This window comes from Pyxicephalus adspersus, chromosome 6 (genome assembly GCF_032062135.1).
Source record: "Pyxicephalus adspersus chromosome 6, UCB_Pads_2.0, whole genome shotgun sequence".
Classification (NCBI taxonomy): Eukaryota; Metazoa; Chordata; class Amphibia; order Anura; family Pyxicephalidae; genus Pyxicephalus; species Pyxicephalus adspersus.
This window is the reverse complement of record NC_092863.1, coordinates 1,303,503-1,321,479: the sequence shown is the minus strand read 5'-3', so window position 1 is coordinate 1,321,479 and position 17,977 is coordinate 1,303,503. Positions and strand designations below refer to the sequence as shown.

At 40.3% G+C, this 17,977-nt stretch overlaps 1 protein-coding gene and 1 long non-coding RNA gene across 2 annotated transcripts in view; both read left to right on the top strand.

Moving 5' to 3' along the window:
* The first annotated feature begins 2,285 nt into the window (after nt 1–2,285).
* LOC140332433 (uncharacterized) lies at nt 2,286–4,736 on the top strand. Its single transcript, XR_011921117.1, has 3 exons — nt 2,286–2,325; nt 2,397–2,452; nt 3,249–4,736. It is a non-coding gene; the product is annotated as an uncharacterized lncRNA (long non-coding RNA).
* Nucleotides 4,737–6,907: 2,171 nt separating this feature from the next.
* Nucleotides 6,908–17,977, top strand: part of PECAM1 (platelet and endothelial cell adhesion molecule 1) — a 17,654-nt gene continuing 6,584 nt past the window's right edge. The window contains exons 1-13 of the mRNA XM_072414107.1: nt 6,908–7,289; nt 7,372–7,398; nt 8,577–8,870; nt 9,215–9,505; nt 10,166–10,438; nt 11,054–11,338; nt 11,419–11,715; nt 12,278–12,565; nt 13,130–13,237; nt 13,509–13,536; nt 13,651–13,724; nt 14,223–14,279; nt 14,776–14,844. Of these exons, the coding sequence (XP_072270208.1) occupies nt 7,259–7,289; nt 7,372–7,398; nt 8,577–8,870; nt 9,215–9,505; nt 10,166–10,438; nt 11,054–11,338; nt 11,419–11,715; nt 12,278–12,565; nt 13,130–13,237; nt 13,509–13,536; nt 13,651–13,724; nt 14,223–14,279; nt 14,776–14,844 (2,122 nt within the window). The 5' untranslated portion in view covers nt 6,908–7,258. The remainder of the gene's footprint in view (nt 7,290–7,371; nt 7,399–8,576; nt 8,871–9,214; nt 9,506–10,165; nt 10,439–11,053; nt 11,339–11,418; nt 11,716–12,277; nt 12,566–13,129; nt 13,238–13,508; nt 13,537–13,650; nt 13,725–14,222; nt 14,280–14,775; nt 14,845–17,977) is intronic.

Below are 17,977 nucleotides of genomic sequence, written 5' to 3'. Positions count from 1 at the left end.
CGGTATTTGAATTACAAAGCTTATAATGTACAAAATAATCAAGGAAAACATTTTATGAGCGATATAAAAAGGGTTTAAAGCTGACCATGTCATTGGGAGCGGGGGCTTTAGCGGTTTGGAGGTTAGTAATCCACTTGCACTCAGTTTGCAGTATTCTTGTATCATGATTGGCACCTCTAGGGTTACTGGGAACGTATTCAAGGCCAGGAAAGGAGATCATAGAGGGCTCACATTTATGTTGAGTGCCCACATGATGGCTTAGGGCGTTGTGATTCTTCCAGATCCAATTGGTATGCTCATAAATTTATCATATATTTATTCTGTATGTTATATAAATCTAATATAATGTAAAACACACTAATCTATATTGCCTAAAAAACCTCTGCTTTCTGTGCTCTTACTTTATAAATTGCCAATTCCTCAATCAATTATTTTTTGTCATATCAAATCAATGGCTTGCAATCAATTCATATCTCATCCATTTTATTAGACCAGAATAGTTTGTAGCTTTCAATTTGTAAATCCATTTACTTTCTTATTATCTATGTCACCTCCATTCCTACTTTGTAGTATTTTTTCCAGCACTTTGTGAACCTTTATTTACTTTGTGTTGAAATAATGATATCGGCCCATATGTAGACTCAAGGGGGTAATTATCTTACCATTTTTATCCTATATATGTTTGTATTTTACACCATACTATATACCCCACCCATGGGTGTTACAGTCTACAGGGAGTTTGATGTGAGTTCCTCCTTCTTGTATATCTATTGCCATTTTTTGTTATCCCCATATGGAAAGATTCCCTTCCTGATGCTACATTTGCACACAAAAATGGCTTCTTACAAATGTATAGAAACATTCCCCTGTTAGGATTAACAGGATGAACCCAGGAAAAGGAGCCTAAAATCCGAGGCCAAGGCTGAGGCCGGGGTTGGTAGAACAGGTGCAGATTTCATTGTTTTGCCTCAGCTGGGGGCAGATTGTATGTACTTGTGTCACCAGATGATGGAAAAAAAGAATTGGAATTGATGGCTGGGATTTCCCATTGGACTAAACCCAGATCTGTGCTTCTTCTGTATTCCTGGAAGGGAGCAGCTTCTCTAAAAAGAAAGTAAAACCCGAGTCTTTGATTTATGGGATCAGGGGGGAGTAGGGACTTTCTTTATGAAGCCAGCTGTATTGTTAGATATAATTTTACAGTGTAGAATGAATAAGGAAAGGCTGAAGATTCAACAAACATAACTGGGATATGTCACTCTGCTTCTTTCTGTGGGCACATATCTATTCCATAAAGAACTTCCAGAAGTTTCATGACCAAATAATGCACATGAAATGATATCAAAGTATTTGTATAGAGTTCAGCTTTAGTCTGCAACATTGACATAGAAAGTTTCTATAACTTTCTCCAAGTATCTCCCTTCCTATTGTGTGATAATTCCCACACCTCGTAGATTGTCCCTATTTAATGTACAGCACTACGTAATAGGATGTTGCTATATAAATCCTAATATAATATATATAATATTATCCTAATATATATATATATATATATATATATATATATATATATATAAATAATATTAAAGTAGAAAGTGGGGGAATACCATAAAGAAGGAGAGGAGTAAAATGCATGATGTATGCACAGTATTGTACGATACAACAGTACAGGGTCAAAGCACTGCAATAGCAATCATTGAGTATGAAGGAAAGTTTAGGGATCACAGTGTAAGAAGGATATAGGAGACCCATAGATGGTCTTCTAAATGAACAAAAATGGGGGGGTCCTATTAATAATAACAGGTTAAGAAATCTGAGATTTACCAGATGATAGGGTTCTCTCCTCCTGTATCACTGTCTGTATCTGTCTGTCATTTACAATCCCTATTTAATGTACAGCGCTGCGTAATATGTTGGCGCTATATAAATCCTGTTTATTAATATTATTATTAATTCAAATAATGGAATTGTGTTCAGAATTTAAATATGAATTAGTAAAGAAAATATGTTGGAAAACATTAACAGACTATGTATTTCATGCATTTTTTATACCATTGCCATGGGGGTATCTGCACTGAACTATGCTGTGTCCTCATTATTATTGTATTTGTGTTCTTGGATTCAGACAAATGGCTCTAAACAAAAAGTTACTGGCAGGGGTCAGTGCAATGAGTTCATCTCAGTAAATATAGCACAAAAGTTACCAATAGTTTCACTTTCTAAGCTACACAGCCAATAAATACCCCCAGAGCTGTTCACATTCACAGAACTTTCTTTACAAGAGAGACAGAATCTGGACGATATTTACATCACTCACAATAACTTGTAAGTATCACAAACCTTCTACTGGCTATGCTGGGTACAGAACCGACCCGGTATTGTTTTATCCATTGCAGGCTGTGCGGCATACATTTACATCATCTAGGAGATACCTGCGCCCCAATATACACCGGTAAGAGATATACAAGCCCATTCCTTACAGATCACACCAATGCTTCCTATGCCAATATTACAGATGTAACTTATAATGTCAGGAGTGGGAATTCATTGTACAATTTATAAACTGAATTGCTGTGTTATTAATGCAGCAAACATCTCTATTTGCTTTGCTTTTTGCATTGGGATTTGCTTTTGGTGAACTTTTGGGTATATATAATAATACTTTGTAATACGTTTTACAGAATGACTGATTTGTATTCAAAACTGTTTGATCTTCATGGGTGTAAATATTTAAACATTAGCATCAGATGTGCAGTATAACAAATGACCTGTATTATCTCGGACTTTGGTTGAATGTACATTGAGCATTACATGCACAGCTCTGTATATACATAGATTAATATATATAGTAATTAATATAGATTATTGGCATATTGTAAAGATCTAAATTTGTATCTTCAGATTATTAACATTTAGATAATACAGAAGTTTCAATATTACTATCCTGTAAGTACATATAGTACTTATAAACATTGTGTTAGGACAGGGAAATCTACAGTGAGGAGGGGTGATGGGTGAATGTATTTATTCTGGATGAACAGAAATGCCAGTCACTAGGTAAAACATCTCCTAGAATTGTACTTGATCAGGGTATTTCCCTATTTGCCCTTTGTTGTTAGGCTTGACTGCTAGTTGGGTCCCACATGGTGAACCACCATCAATGAGTATCTTATAGCACCTGAAACCCGTCCCTACACACACCGGTCTGATAATAATTACTCCATGTAAATATACATTTCTGTCAACAGGTAATGAATAAATCTTTGGAAATTAGACCATCGAATGTCATTAAAATGATTGACACATTTGACAGAAGACCCAATGCATACGCGGAAGACTTGTACGCCCGCACGGGAACATACGCCACAGGATTTGTAGATGAACCCATGAAGAGGATCCCAAAGGCCGGGGCCTACGCTGAGGCCGGGGTTGGCAGGGCTGGTGCAGAATTCAGTGTTTTTGATGCTGAAGCTAAAGGTCCAAATGCCTCTGCTAGAGCTGAAGCCAGTGTGATCGGAGTTTCTGCCATGGCCCAGGCAGAATTAGGTAGCGTCTCTGCCACCGCTGGCCCGGTTAGGGCTAAGCTTGGCCTTGGAGTGGACACTGGGGTGTCAGCTGGAGTGGATGGGGTGGAGGTCAAAGTCTTAGGCACCGGGCTGAGACTTGGGGAGGATCTCGGCATTTCTGTTCTTGGCAGTGAAGCAGAATGTGTTATCCAGTGAGGGGTTTCTTTCTACTTCTATATTTGTGAACATTTGCTTTACTTCAGATCAGATTTAACATAATGCATTTTATTTGATCTTCACCTTTACAATGGTCACCCTCTACTCATTGTCACAGACTTTGGATCATTGCATTCATTGACTAGGCCATCTCCCAGACATGAACACTCTATATGTTATATATATATGATGAGCTACCAGCATTGCTTAAACTGCATAACTAACTGGAATAGGGAAATGGCAACCACCTCTGTCTGTCTAGGACAGGGGTCAGCAAACTCCAGTGGCTCCCTTTTTATTTACTGCCGGCAGAAATAAATGGAGAACATTCCCTCTCCTCTGTATGCATTGCGCAGGAGAGGGGTTTCCCTTCAGGGACCGTTTCTGGTGGGGGTGGAGTCATTAGGGCAGGACTCGAGAGAGAGTCCGGCCTAATGTGCCCCTTCCTACCCCTGAAATGGCCTAGTGGCCAAAAAGGTTTGCTGACCTCTGGTGTAGGACATGCAGATAATTTGCCCTTTGAGGTGTTGAAGTGCTGAAAATCACCAATCATGCCAATATTACCCGGGATCTGGGTACCAAGACACTACAGGGGCACCATGAATCCGTCCTTCACCCTATCACTCTTCTCCAGCTAGTTCATTTATAATGACACAAACTGATAACTGCCAAGTAGCCAACCACTCAAAGCGTGATTTGGCTTAATATTCCACGCCATTATTCTTCTGCATTGCATGGAGAATAGAATGTCCATTTGCAGGTAAAGAATGTTTTATTTTAATCATTTCTGTAATGCTCTGTTATTACGAACATATTTACTAATTATATATATATTGTATTCCCATCCTATTACTAACAGCGCTCTGTAATCTAAAAGGTTCTATATTTAAAAATCAAAAACTTGTCCTGTTGTTACGCTTTAATAAACCGCATTTTGCTTTCTTTGCTTCTTCTCTGAGCTAATCCTGTTTTTGCAAATCTGATGATTTTAAAATAAATTGAATTTTACAAATGTTTTTGTTTCCTTCCTTTCCTGTAGCCCTAGTTGTAATATAATGGACATAAATGAAATGAGAACTCATTCATTTGTTAATTATGAGGGGGACAAACTTTAGAATAAAATGATTTGCAATGAGCAGACCGCAGCACTTATTCTTCGCAGCAAATGGCATCCAATGCCTGATAACAAAGATCACAGCATCCAGGAATCAATATGAAATGTCACTTTAGTATTATTACATGCTGTTGGTAGTCGCAGTCTAGGCTTCCTATTTACCTGCAGACATCCGAAATGACCTGAGACGGGTGCTGGGTGCCAGGTGGTTGTAGTTTGGGTGCAGGCAGCTCAGGTGTGCAGTTTGGTGGCGGTGTTGTCGGATAAGTTCTGAAAATTCAGGGTCGACCGGGATAAAGTTAGGGAGAAATATGGGGTCTTCTTAGCTTGCCCCTTCATGAGTGTGTGGCTTTTCTATTTATTCCCATACCCCACAATTGGTTTTATATATTTATGATTCCATCCCCTACACACTGCTGACACAAACTCATTGTAGCGATGTACGGGAGAATAAAAAGATTGGACACCATGTTCATCTAACAAGAAGTCTGTGGAATTATCCAGTTATAATTCATTCCCCCAAATACACCTGTAGATGGCGCTCAATACCCGCTATCCAACCCGAAAACAAAGATGTCATGTGTTTGACCAGAAGCACAATCAATTGATCAAAGTCTTATAAGATGTCATTAGTTTTTTTACACTTTTGCTTTTTTATGGTTTCACAATCGAATCTCATATAGAAAAAAACCCGGAGCCCTCCATGAGCTGTCACAGCACACAACAGAGCCTACAAATGGCTGCTGAGAGAAATTCATGACAGGACAAGGCACATTTGGACATAAGCAGGCTTTGGATGATAAAATGTATTCTTGGATACTTGGCCATGTCAGATAGGTTTGAGTAACTGAATGCAACATGATGTCAGGAGAAATTGTTTTATATAGCTATTGGAGATGGTTCTCTATACCCAATCACGGGGGGTTCTGGGGCTAAAGCAGAACTCCACCCCAAAATAACAAGATGAAAAGAATGCCCCTACAATAGTCATATTTTCTGCACATAGCCTAAGGTCAAACTGAGAAAATGCCAATTTACCTACCAGTATGTTTTTGGGAGTGACAAACATCTTCAGTCAAGGCCCCAGTGATCAACTCCTCTGTGTCAAAACACCCCTCAGTCCAGACTGTAGGGACTGAACCCCAATACAGACTTTAATGATAGATTCTTCAGTGACAGATACCCAGTGCAAACTTTAATGATAGACTCCCATTGCCGGTCTCAGTGATACAGCCTTAAGTGACATACCCCCATAATAGACCCCAGTGACAGATCTCTCAGTGAAGACCCCAGTGATAGACCCCTCTAAACAAACCCCCATTGCTAACCTCAGTGACAAACCCTCAGTGAGACACTCCTAATGCAGACCCCAGTGACAGATAACTCAACACAAACTTTAGTGATTAACCATTTGGTGACAAACATCCAGTACAGACCTTAGTGACAGACCCCTCAGTGACAGACCCCATTGTCACCCTCAGTGACAGACCCTCAGTGCAGACCCCTCAGTGAGACACCCCTAATGCAGACCCCAGTGACAGATACCTCAACACAAACCTCAGTGATTGATTAATTAATTAATTCATTTGGATTTTATTAATTCATTTAAAGTTGTATTATTGATTACAGATAGACATCCATTTGTATATTTCAGCTTTCTCATTGGGTTGCCATTTATGCTGCTGGGTACCAAGAAAGGGACATGGGCTCCTAGGAGGGTAGCTGCCCCCCTGGGCTGCATAATCAAGCTTAGGGTTTCCAAATTCCTTTTTTGTTTTTTATTTTCCTAAAAAAAGAACCCTAAAGGATGTATTATAGCACATTATAAATTGTACAACATATAGAAACCTTAGCCTTGTACAATAGTGGATTGTTTCTAGGAGGATGTCAGTGATTGATGCATCGGCCCATGGTGAGGATATCTAACAATGGGCCTCCAAGCTATATATGGCATTATTTCATAATGTACTGGCCCGTTTTCCGGTTCAGCCCCTAACGCCACCTCCGCCCCTTAGCCAAGGCACCTCTCCAGCTGCTAATGGGTTACTGGCAATCCCTGCCATCCTCATCAGAGTTAATCAGAGCTCACATCCCTTGCAGCACCCGTCAGGTCATTATCGCATTGTTTGAGTGCACTTCTTAAGGACCAAGGCAGGAAAAGTGTCGTTTCCCTAACTTCCTCCTGTGTCTGCCTGCGAGCCGAGATATTCCCACATCATTTGCCTCCCCGGACCTGCGCTGGGATTCAGACAATGAGTTAGTCTCGGCCATTAAACAACTCAAAGGCGTTGCTAGCACCATTGAAGCCACCTGCGTTTTCCCAACTGGAACCTGTGCACTTTTTTGCACTTTTTTGCTTGGAATTTTGGGGGTCTTTTTTCTTTACAGTCACAAAGAAGGGGGCGTCCGTTCCAATGTCGACATGTATTTGTCGGTAATCCTACTTCTGACTCGTAAGTATTGTCCAGCAGAATGAGAAAAAAGGTAACAACTGTTTTTCCTGGGAAATAATTGCGTCTCTTTTTGTTTTTCCAGCCTGGATGGTCTGCGGAGAACTTGTCAGTGAGTACACGGCTCTGTATAGATCATTTTGTGTGTTATATGTGCTTTTATCATTGAACCTGTCATGGTCCGCATATCCTGACCACATATGGGTGACGGCGGGTAAATAATGTCATGATAACGTATTTTACGAGGAGTCGGAGCAGACATAGGGAGTTGTCATTCTTCACCATTCAGAACCATTCACCAGTATTCCAGTATTTGTGTCTTTCCACTGATTCACTCTATAACACTGACATCTGTGTGTGTGCGTTAGATTCACCATAGCAGTGCTCCGTCTTGTTCTCTTTGTTCTTATTTCAATTGCTTTAAAAATATTTGTGTCTAGTGAATGCATGTTACATACAAAGAGAAATGAAATGCTCCTGTTCCTTGGGATGATTGCAGGATATCCATAAAATATCCATAAAGAAAAATAGAATATGTTGCAGCTTGGACTTTTGATGTAGGTACTTTGTGATGTCTTGGCACTAAAATGAGATAGCAAACATTGATATCAGCCTTCCTAGCTGTCCATCGTGCATGTGAGGAAAGCACCCTCTGTGTAATAGAGATAAGCCAAGAGGAGGAGGTGTCTGTAGTCCAAATAAGAAGAGCAACCTGGGGTCAAACCCCAATTTATATAACACCCAGTCAGTGAATATTGTCAGGGCAGAATGTGCTACTGCACACTGAGTAGAGAAATCCAATGTAGCCACCACATCCAAGGACTTGTAAGCTGTAATATTGACTTTTTTGGTTTGGGTTTTAAATATGTTCTAAACCTAAAGGTCTACTGTCTGAATTTTTTGATGGAGAGACGAGTACAGGTAACTGTAATAGTCATGTAGGCCATTATTCACCGGCTGCTTTTGTTGGTGTAGCTCAAATCATGTAAAACAGCCTTAGAACCATGTGTGCCACCTACCTGTATTTATTCTGCGGACCTGTGACATGGTAAGGGTCAAAGATAAAATGTTAGGAGTGACTGGCTTTGAAAAACACTCTAATATCTTAGACGGCAAGTGACAAAAGTCAAAAGCTGCCATTCTTCGAGACATCTGAGGTCCACCATGTCTTCTCCCTTCTCTATTCACAGTCACTTATCACATGTGCATGGCATCACCTTGGCCCAGCCAATGGCACCTGAACATGATCAATATAACATATGTTACTAATATGTATGTTTTCTTATTTAGACTTCTCCATAAACAAGATTGAACTGCAATCTCGTCCCTCCACCACACTAAAAAATGGTGAAAATCTACGGTTGACTTGCTCAGCAGACATTGCCAAGACTGCGGGCTTTGAGCTGAACAGTACGTTCTACTTTTTTAAAGACGACAATCTGATCTACAATGTCACCACCACCAATGATCATGCCATTTACATTATTCGAAATGCCAGCGTGTCCCGGTCCGGTCTCTACAAGTGTCAAATTTCTGTGGACAAGAAACAGAAGACGAGCACTGAAATAAAAGTGAAGGTCACCGGTAAGTCCAGGCTGTCCTCTTACAAATACAGGGCACCCAAACTCCAATGGTTGCTAATAAGATTTTCCTAGTTGATGTGTACAGGTTCATAGCATAGAACTCACCATAGCAATGCCTCCAATAAAAGAATAAGTGGAAACACACAAACTTGGTAAATCAGGGGCAAAATGGGGTGCAAATTGGACCTGGAAATTAGCTAACTTTTACATTAGTCTGATATATTTTGGTATAATGACTGTCTATTGGTGACAATCTCCTCCACACACAGACATTTCTTGACATGCACGCTCAAAGAAACAGCTGCCATGATGGTTTAAAACCAATTCTTCTTTTTTCTCTCCAAGGGCTTTTGCCTCCTGTAATTAGCGTATCAAAGAGGGAGGTCTCGGAAGGAGATGAAATTACAGTCAGGTGTGAAGCACCAAATGAAGACCCCCCTATGTTTTTCTACTTCTACAAGATCAGCAAGGAGAGAGAATCTCCCAAAAAAAGGCAATCCAACAAGAATAATATGGAAACTACCTTTGTGATCAAAGAAGGGGAGAGCATACTGCAGTTTGAGTGCTCCGTACAGCTGATGATAGATGATGAGCCAGAATCACCCCCAAGTATGAGACAGATGGTGACCGTGGTGGGTAGGTGCTTCTTTTCTTCTACTGCATTTTTACAGAAGACCATAAAGTTTATATCTACCCAAATCTTTGGATGACATCCAGAAGGTTCAATCATGGCTTACATTCCTTGGAATTATTTAGGCAAACTATGCCACCAGCCCCCACTTTACCCTTTATGAAACTAGGCATTCAGATGGTTAGATCCCAAGGCTGAGGTATGTAGATGGTATTGGGGGTTTACCTGCTGGAACCTGCTGACCCTTCCAACACTACAAACCCCTGAATAGCAAATTTATATTTTTTGGTTTAGTTAGTGTGTGATAGGCAAGCCCTCCATCAACCTTTGACCTGTGTCAGATAGAACGGAAAATGAAGGGAAATCCACAGATAGCAATAAACTCTAACAGAGAAGAGTCCGTTCCATCCATGGTTACCCATACCATAATTATGGAGATTTCTTCCCACTTTCTCTCTCGATGTTGAGTGTGGAACTGGAATAGAAATGTCCCAGTGGAAAAATCCATAAATGAAAATAAGACAAATAGATCCATGTGGTCCTAAATATAGTATGTCAACTGTAAAAACATAATAAAACAAATAATGCTCAGCCCTCAATAGCACTATCCTGCTCATAAGCTTGTTATCAATTCTTCACACATTGTGTTTTTGGTTTTCCTACAGAGCCATTTGGCACACCAACTATCAATGTTCATCCAGCTAACAATTTTACTGAAGGATCAATCATGGAGGTGACGTGCACAGTCCTGGTTTCACACATACGTCCCGAGGAAGTGACTATTACCTTACAGAAGGGCAACCAAATTTTACAGTCTTCCACCACAGGAAGGTTGACTTATTCTCAGGTGGCAACTGTGGCCAACATGGGCAACTACACATGTAAAGCAGAGGGAAGAACAGCCTCGAAAACCACCATTACCACGATCAACGTGAAAGGTACATCATGTTCCATCAGTTTTCTGTAGACCCTCACAGGGTTGGTGACCTGAGTGACTGGTGCCGTCAATTTTCCAATTCCATTTTCTATATATCTAAATAGTGATAGGCTCTTGGAACCCAACTTCCATTTTATTTAAACTTCTGGATGTGGTGGATTACTTCATCCATAAAAAAATGATGTAAGGTTTCCAGTGTTGTTGTTTGCTTGGCTGAGATGTACTCAGAGATAACATCCTGAGCTGAAATCCAAACATATTCCAACCAGTAATGAATAAATGTTCTCCTAGAAAGATACAACAATCTTTTTCTAATGTTATGTGGCCACTTTACATAAACAGAGTGCTTTTCTTAATCTCTTCTTGCACTTTTTAATAATTGTCAAGCTTTGTGGATTTCCATATAAGTTTGTTGGTCACCACATTCCATTAGAAGACCATGGATGGCCACATCTTCTTCAGCCATGTTTACTACAGCAAGTGTTAGATGGCCTTTTATCTTTTTACCATTCCAAAGTTTTTTCTTTTGTTTTTGGAGGTTAAGGATTATTAGAATATAATAATATATCGTATGAGTTTAATTACTTACCAACAATGCATTTTTATTGTTTTCTAGAACTGTTTTCAATTCCTCGTCTAACACTGAAGCGAAGCAATGTGACTCAGTACATCAATGATGGAGATTTGGTAAATTTTGAATGTTCTGTTTCCGGCTTGTCTTTCGAGGAAGCCCGTAAACAAGACTTTTTTTTAAAAGTCAACAAAGTACAGCTTAAACAAAAGCAAAGGGGTGGAAGATTCCAGTTGTACTTGAGGGCAACAGACAGTGGAAACTACACGTGTGAAGTCACAATCGGCAACATAACTAAGATCAGTGAGCCGGTTCCCGTAAAGATTTATGGTGAGTATGGTGAGAAGCTAATATATCTACAGTCTGCCTTGTTAGATTATAAACCTCTAACATTGACTTTTCTCCATCAGCTGCAGTTGCAAAACCTGAGCTGAAGCAAATTTTTAGGGGCAACAAAATAGTGGTCGTCCTTGGGGACATCCTAACACTAACCTGCAAGTCTCCATCTGGAACCCCTCCCATCATATATACCCTGTACCGAGGCGGAGAAATGGTTGGGAGGAAGGAAATGATAGATAGCAGAGAGGCCGTATTTACTGTGAACACCACCAAGTTTCACCAAGATTTGAGACAGTACAAATGTCACGCCTCCAACAGGAACCACAAGTCCAGCGCATACAGTGAAGTTCTCAATGTCACAGTTATTGGTATGTGTTTTTTGCATTTCACACCATTTCAGAGAAGAATTGGGAGAAACTTTTAGCTGATCTAGAGTTTTTACCTATTGCTTGCACAGATGAGATACTTAGGGCTTGTGAAGATGGACACGTATGGTTTGCTTTGCTTTAAAGATCAGTTTTGGTTCTTCTGAAGTTCTTTTGAGTTCCTGCACATACATTGGACCTGCAGGTTGCCTACTTCTCAGCTGCTTCAGGTTGCTTTTGCTGTGCCATGACTTGTATGGATAAAAGAAGCCTATGTAGGTAGATTCCTATAACATAAGAAACCATAGGCTAGTCCAGACTGAGATCATTTTCTTCACCAGCCTAGTCCAGCCTTCCAATTTCTAATGGAAAGTCGCTGCTGTTCAGGTGGTTGGCGAATAACTGCCAGATGGGACATCAAACTAGAGGACAGATATTAGAGATCTACTAAGTTCAGATGTTTAAGAATGTAAAACATTAGATAATGCCAATGGGATTTGTTTTCGGAAACTCAATCTATGTCCTCCTCACCACTGGTCTCGTTTTGTGTTCTTCCTCCATGCAGCCCCCGTCAGAGGAGTGAGCCTTGCCATTATACCACCAAATGGAGAAGTAGAAGAAGGGGCCGAGCTATCCTTGATCTGTAGGGTAGAATATGGAACTCTGCCCATCTCCATCGATTTCTATGTCAAGAAAGGCAATGAGATCCTGCTGAGGAATGAGACCATAACTAACAAAATGAGCGCTCAATTCATTGTAAATCCTTTCACCAAACAAAGTGACGGCACCTACTTCTGTACTGCTTCCAACAAAGCCCACAAGAATGTAAGGAGTGGGTCCATGGATGTAAAAGGTCCGGTATATATTTGTTTTCTCATACTTTATGTAGTGTTAGGGTTTAAGTTATCCCACAGCATTTTACAAGGTTTAGTAGGATCTCTAGACAATTTAGTTTAATGTCTCCACCACAGTCCTAAAAACACACAAAATTCATGTCATGTTAGATGGGCCTTAAAAGTAATCTGCACCAAAAATTTACTGGAATTCCAAAGTCCACCACCATTACAAATCTAAATGATGGGGCTAATTTTCACTAATTCCCAGTGGGCTCTTCCATGACCATTGGGTTTCCAAAGCGTAGAATGAAATATTTGGTCATTCTTGCTGCAAAAATGTACAACATTATGGGGGGAGCAGAGACACGGCCTAGTGGAATCACCAAGAGATTTTAGATACCACCCGTACCCGTCTAGAAGGTGCAAGACAATTGGAAACCATAGATCACAGACATGCACATATAATATCCCATACAGATGCAATAAAAAAGCATGTGTAATGATTGACTAATATATCAATACTAATGATTATTTCTAGATTTGATGCAGTGGGACCTTATCTTGGTGTTTCTATTTTGCAGCCGTCCTTGCCAGATGGAAAAAGGGCATAATTGGTGGTTTCGTCTTTTTCATTATCATTGCCGCCCTAGGTATCTCCCTGTACTTATACCTGGACAAAAAGAGAAAAGGTAAGGATTCCTTAAACCATAGAGTTAAAAGGTGCCTGGGGGCTCCATAGGGAACGGTTTAATATCCCCCGCTGTAGGGCCTGATGGTTGGAGAGTTATGAATGGTTGCTTACAATTGCTAGACGATGGTTATTGGAGTGGATTAGAGAATGTCTTACTAGAGACTGATACAGCGTGAGAGGGATCAGGGATTACCCACATTTTTCATCCTTTGAGTTTTAGAGTGACCTTCTTTCAGTTCTCACCATCTTTTCTTTTTCCTTTTTTACAGGGAAAAGCATTACAACTAACACATCAAGGTACGTCATACAGTTTTTTGTTTTTTTCTTTGAGATCTTTATTTTTTATCATTGAACTCATCTTGGGTTCCAATTTTAGCCGGTTTTCCACTGAAATGGCCTTTTGTTTTCCAGATCATCAAAGGCCATCAATTCCAGCAGTGAGAAGTCAGCGGTGGACGTTAAAAAAACTGATGACTCGTATTTTGGTAAGCTGCCTAAATTATTCATCTCTTCCCGTGTCCCGTCATCAAGAATTTCACTCCAATTTATATTGGGTTTGGAACGAATGGTGAAGGGGGATGATGGTGGAAATACTATCGTATAAAACTATACTTTGACTAATTGAGTAATATTTAGGACTGGTTAGACTGGGCCACATGACCCAGAGGGGTCCCCATGCATAAAACAGTAGTTAGGGTGCTATGTTTTCTTTGGGGGTAGTAAAAAGTTGACTGGGGCCATCTGATTTCTAATTGTACCCATGGCTGGGGTCAGAACAAGGGTCACAGCAGATGCAAGGAGAAATCGTCCCCGACATCAGTGAAGGCCAGCAGTACTATTAAATGTTGATGCTGCAAATTCAAAACTTGTTCTCCATTAATAGCTGTACTACAACCTGGAGTTCTTTCCTCAGAAATAAACATTTCCAAACCACTGATGTACAGAATCATAGATTGTAGACAAATTTATATTTTTCATTGCAGGTAGTGTACAGAATGAAGAAGAACTACATATCTTGAAAACGGCAGAGGACAACATCGGTATGAATGACGTTTTATCTCGTGTTTTAGAAACTTTCTTAGTATATGGAGATTGCTGCTTGACACTTTTCTTGTTTTCAAGTCACTTTACTGTTAAACAACTTTACAACAAAATCCCCTCAATCTTTCATTTTCCTATCACTTATAAAAGATGCATTCAGAACTCAGAATGAAGGCTTGGGACTGGGAGCTTGCTGGGGTGTTCTGGCTTTCATTCAGACATGGCTGTACGGTCATGAACTGGGAACCCAGCGTGTAATGTCGGAGAGAATTTCCCAGACAAGCCCACCAATGACTTATTGCCTATTGTTAAAAAAGCCAACACATTGATACCGACCCTGGAAGTCTGGGCAGGAAGCAGAGAAGAAGTTACTCCAGGAAGTATTTTCCCAGAAAATCCTGTGTTCTTTTAGTTGCATGAAATACAAATAATATTTTCTTGCAATTTTAGCACTATGGTTTCCACCTTAACACCGGCTCCATCTTCTTCCTCCAGGAAACAACCAGCAGAACCATGAAGTGGAGTACACAGATGTTGACGGTTCAGCACCAGAAAGCCATCAGGGTGAGAATCACATTTTGTTTAGTTCCAGACTTTTACCTGATTGATACAATGATTGGGGCCAGGTTGTATATTTTGATGAAATTTATACCATAAAGTTCCAAAAAACGAAGTGAAATTTTTTTATATACTTGAAATAATCAATGTGTACTGAGGTGATATATTGGTGGACTCCATGCCTTGGGTTTAGAGATCCCCCAATGAATACTGGAAATGGTCTGTTGTGTACGTGGACTCCATGCCTTGCAATCAGAACTCCATCATTTTATATTACACATGGTCTGTGCTATTGTATACTGAATATAGGTGGACTGCATGGCTTGGTGCGAGGTTCCCCCACTGAATTTGTCCCATTATTTTATGATTGCTTGGATAAGCTTGGATAAAGTGCTGTTTTTTTTGTATATTGCATATGTTCTGTTTTATTTTATATGGCCTGTTTTATTGGATGCAGAATACAGGTAGCTGCATGGCCCCCTTTTGTACACTGCACACGTTCTGTTCTATGTTAAATATTTAGGACTTGGTGGTCTAGATTTTGAGTTATGAGCTACCCCATTATGGTGTGTTCAATTATTTACAAAATACAGAGCAATACATGGCCTAGATCTAGAGATCACCATTGTATTCTGCAACTGCTCTGTTCTATTACTTGCAGAATTTTGGAGTCTTGTATTGTCTAGATCGGGGGTCAGCAAACTTTTTTGGCACACTAGGCCGGACTCTCTCTCAAATCCCACGCTGATGGCTACACCCTCCACCAGGAACGCCCCTGAAAGGAAATCCCTTTCCTCCGCAATGCATATGGAGGAGAGGGAATGTCCCCTTAGCCCTGCATGTGGCTCCGGAGCCGTGGGATGCCAACCCTTACCAGTCAGGATTAGGCCGGATCGACCAAGGGGGTGTTAGGCCGGAACAGACTACTAGCTAGGCTGGACTTTTCCGACCCCTGGTCTTCATTAACCTTTCTTAATTCCTATACTCTAAAATAATTTTCATGTCTTAGGGAACCTATGCTAAAACCAATTTATGGAGGTCAGGGGGGAAAAAGCCCCCTAAATTGGTTAGCAAAGGATAGAATTACTTGACAGTGATGAATGGAATACCACCTTAATAAACAACAAAAAATATAATTAAATGATCATCATTAGACAAGATCGTGCAGCTGCCTGACCCAAGCGGTATTGGCTCCAGAACTATGCAGGCATTATCAAATTCAAGGTCAATCAACCATTGATCGAGGAAGCCCCAGCAACCATTGGAAGAACCCCAAGGTTCTATGGAACCCAGGTTGAGAATGGCTGGTCTAGATACAGAGCTTTCCCATTGTTTAATGCACATTGTCTGTTCTGGTCCACATATATAGGGCTGCATGGTCCGGGTACACAGTAATTGCACGTTAATATGTAGGGACTGCACTGCCCAGATAGGTCTGTTATATGATTTGTTCCATGCATATGGTGGCGGCTTGGATATTATCATGCCTATTACATAATGGACATGGACTTCTTTCATTCTCAATATTAGTTGGTGAAAGATATCTGATATTACATACTGGACACGCAATCTATTTATTATACACAGAACATACAGCTGTTGTATATTATTCCACATATTGGGGTCTTTCTATTTATGAAATATGTGTACTAGACATAGCAGAGCTTCTATTCATTGGAAAAGCTGAATATTAAGATTTTATAATCTATAGCTATGGTTTATCAATTGTTTATTGGAAATGTTTGCCTTGTCCCAGCAGATGGACATGGAACTTTGTAACTATATAATATGAGAAGTAATGGTATGGAGGCTCGGATATGCTTTCCATGTATAGAACACAAAGGATGATTACATATTATATAGGTTGTAAAGTTTTTGTTGTATATTGTGCTTTGTGAGCTGCTCTGATCCACAGGAAGATTGTCATGCAACTGTTTCCAATTTTGTAAAACAAAGGAAGAGATTTGTTCTCACTCTCTTCCGGATCTGGTAGTCACCCATCTTTCATGAACATCAAAGTAGGGAAGTATAGATTAGAACGGCAATGTTTTTTTTCTTGTGACTTAGAGAAATCCCAGGAAACCAAATCATTCATTTCAGAGCCTTTCATATCTGAGGTTTTCATCCGTGAAATCCATGGCTCCTTGAACGGTGCTTCTAACAAACATTGCATATTCTATGGTAATACCAAGCCCGATATAAGTCCAGATGTAGAATATGGCATTGTACTAGAAAGCTTACACTCCAGGAATGGGGTCACTTCCTCTTCTGGGATTCTCTGCAGCATCTGGACCTTCCTGTTGAACAAGAATTAGAATTCCTCTGCAGATCTCCGATAGCAGTTATAGCCCTCAGATGAGGAAACCTTCATTCGGATCCTCTCTGACAATGGCAGATTGTGTCTGTAAAAGCGTTCATCCATCTGTGGCCTTTGGGGGATAAAGGTATTGTTTGTGTACATTAAAATACAGAACAATATTGTGTTCCCATGGGAGGCCATTCTATAGCTGGGAAGGCCATGGGAAGCCAAACTCTAGCAATGGGGCAATTTTATCTACAATTTGGGGCAATTTGGTCATCACTCATATTTTCAAGCAGGGTGCCCTCACTTTTTTCGGGAATGGGCAAACGTGCCCACTCTTTTTTTGCAAATAATTCTTTGGTGGTCCAAGACTCTGGCTGGTCCGCACCCCTGCGGGGTCAAGAGAAGGACAATGGGGCAGAGCCATGGATCATGTCTCCCGTATAGAATTGCAGGACACAGGCTCAGGGTGGTGGGCAAGTTGTGGCTCAGACCAATGGGATAGTGGGCAGGTTCTGGTATCATGACGTCACGCTGGGAGAAGTTTCTTCCCCTTTCTGCCACGATTACATATCAATGATGCGCGCTCGCCATGGCCAGTACCGTGCCCCCTCTTCTTTTTTTTACAACTTCACCCGTTTTTCAGACTTTTTTAGAGACAGAAAGAGATTCATGTATGGATTTCCAAACAATTCCAGGATTACATTTGTAGACTTTTCATTTCATTTTTAATTATTTTGCCCCTATGTCTTCTTCCTGGGTTGAATTGAGGAGATCTTTTTTTTTTTTTTTTTTTTTTTTTATATATATATATATATATATATATATATATATATA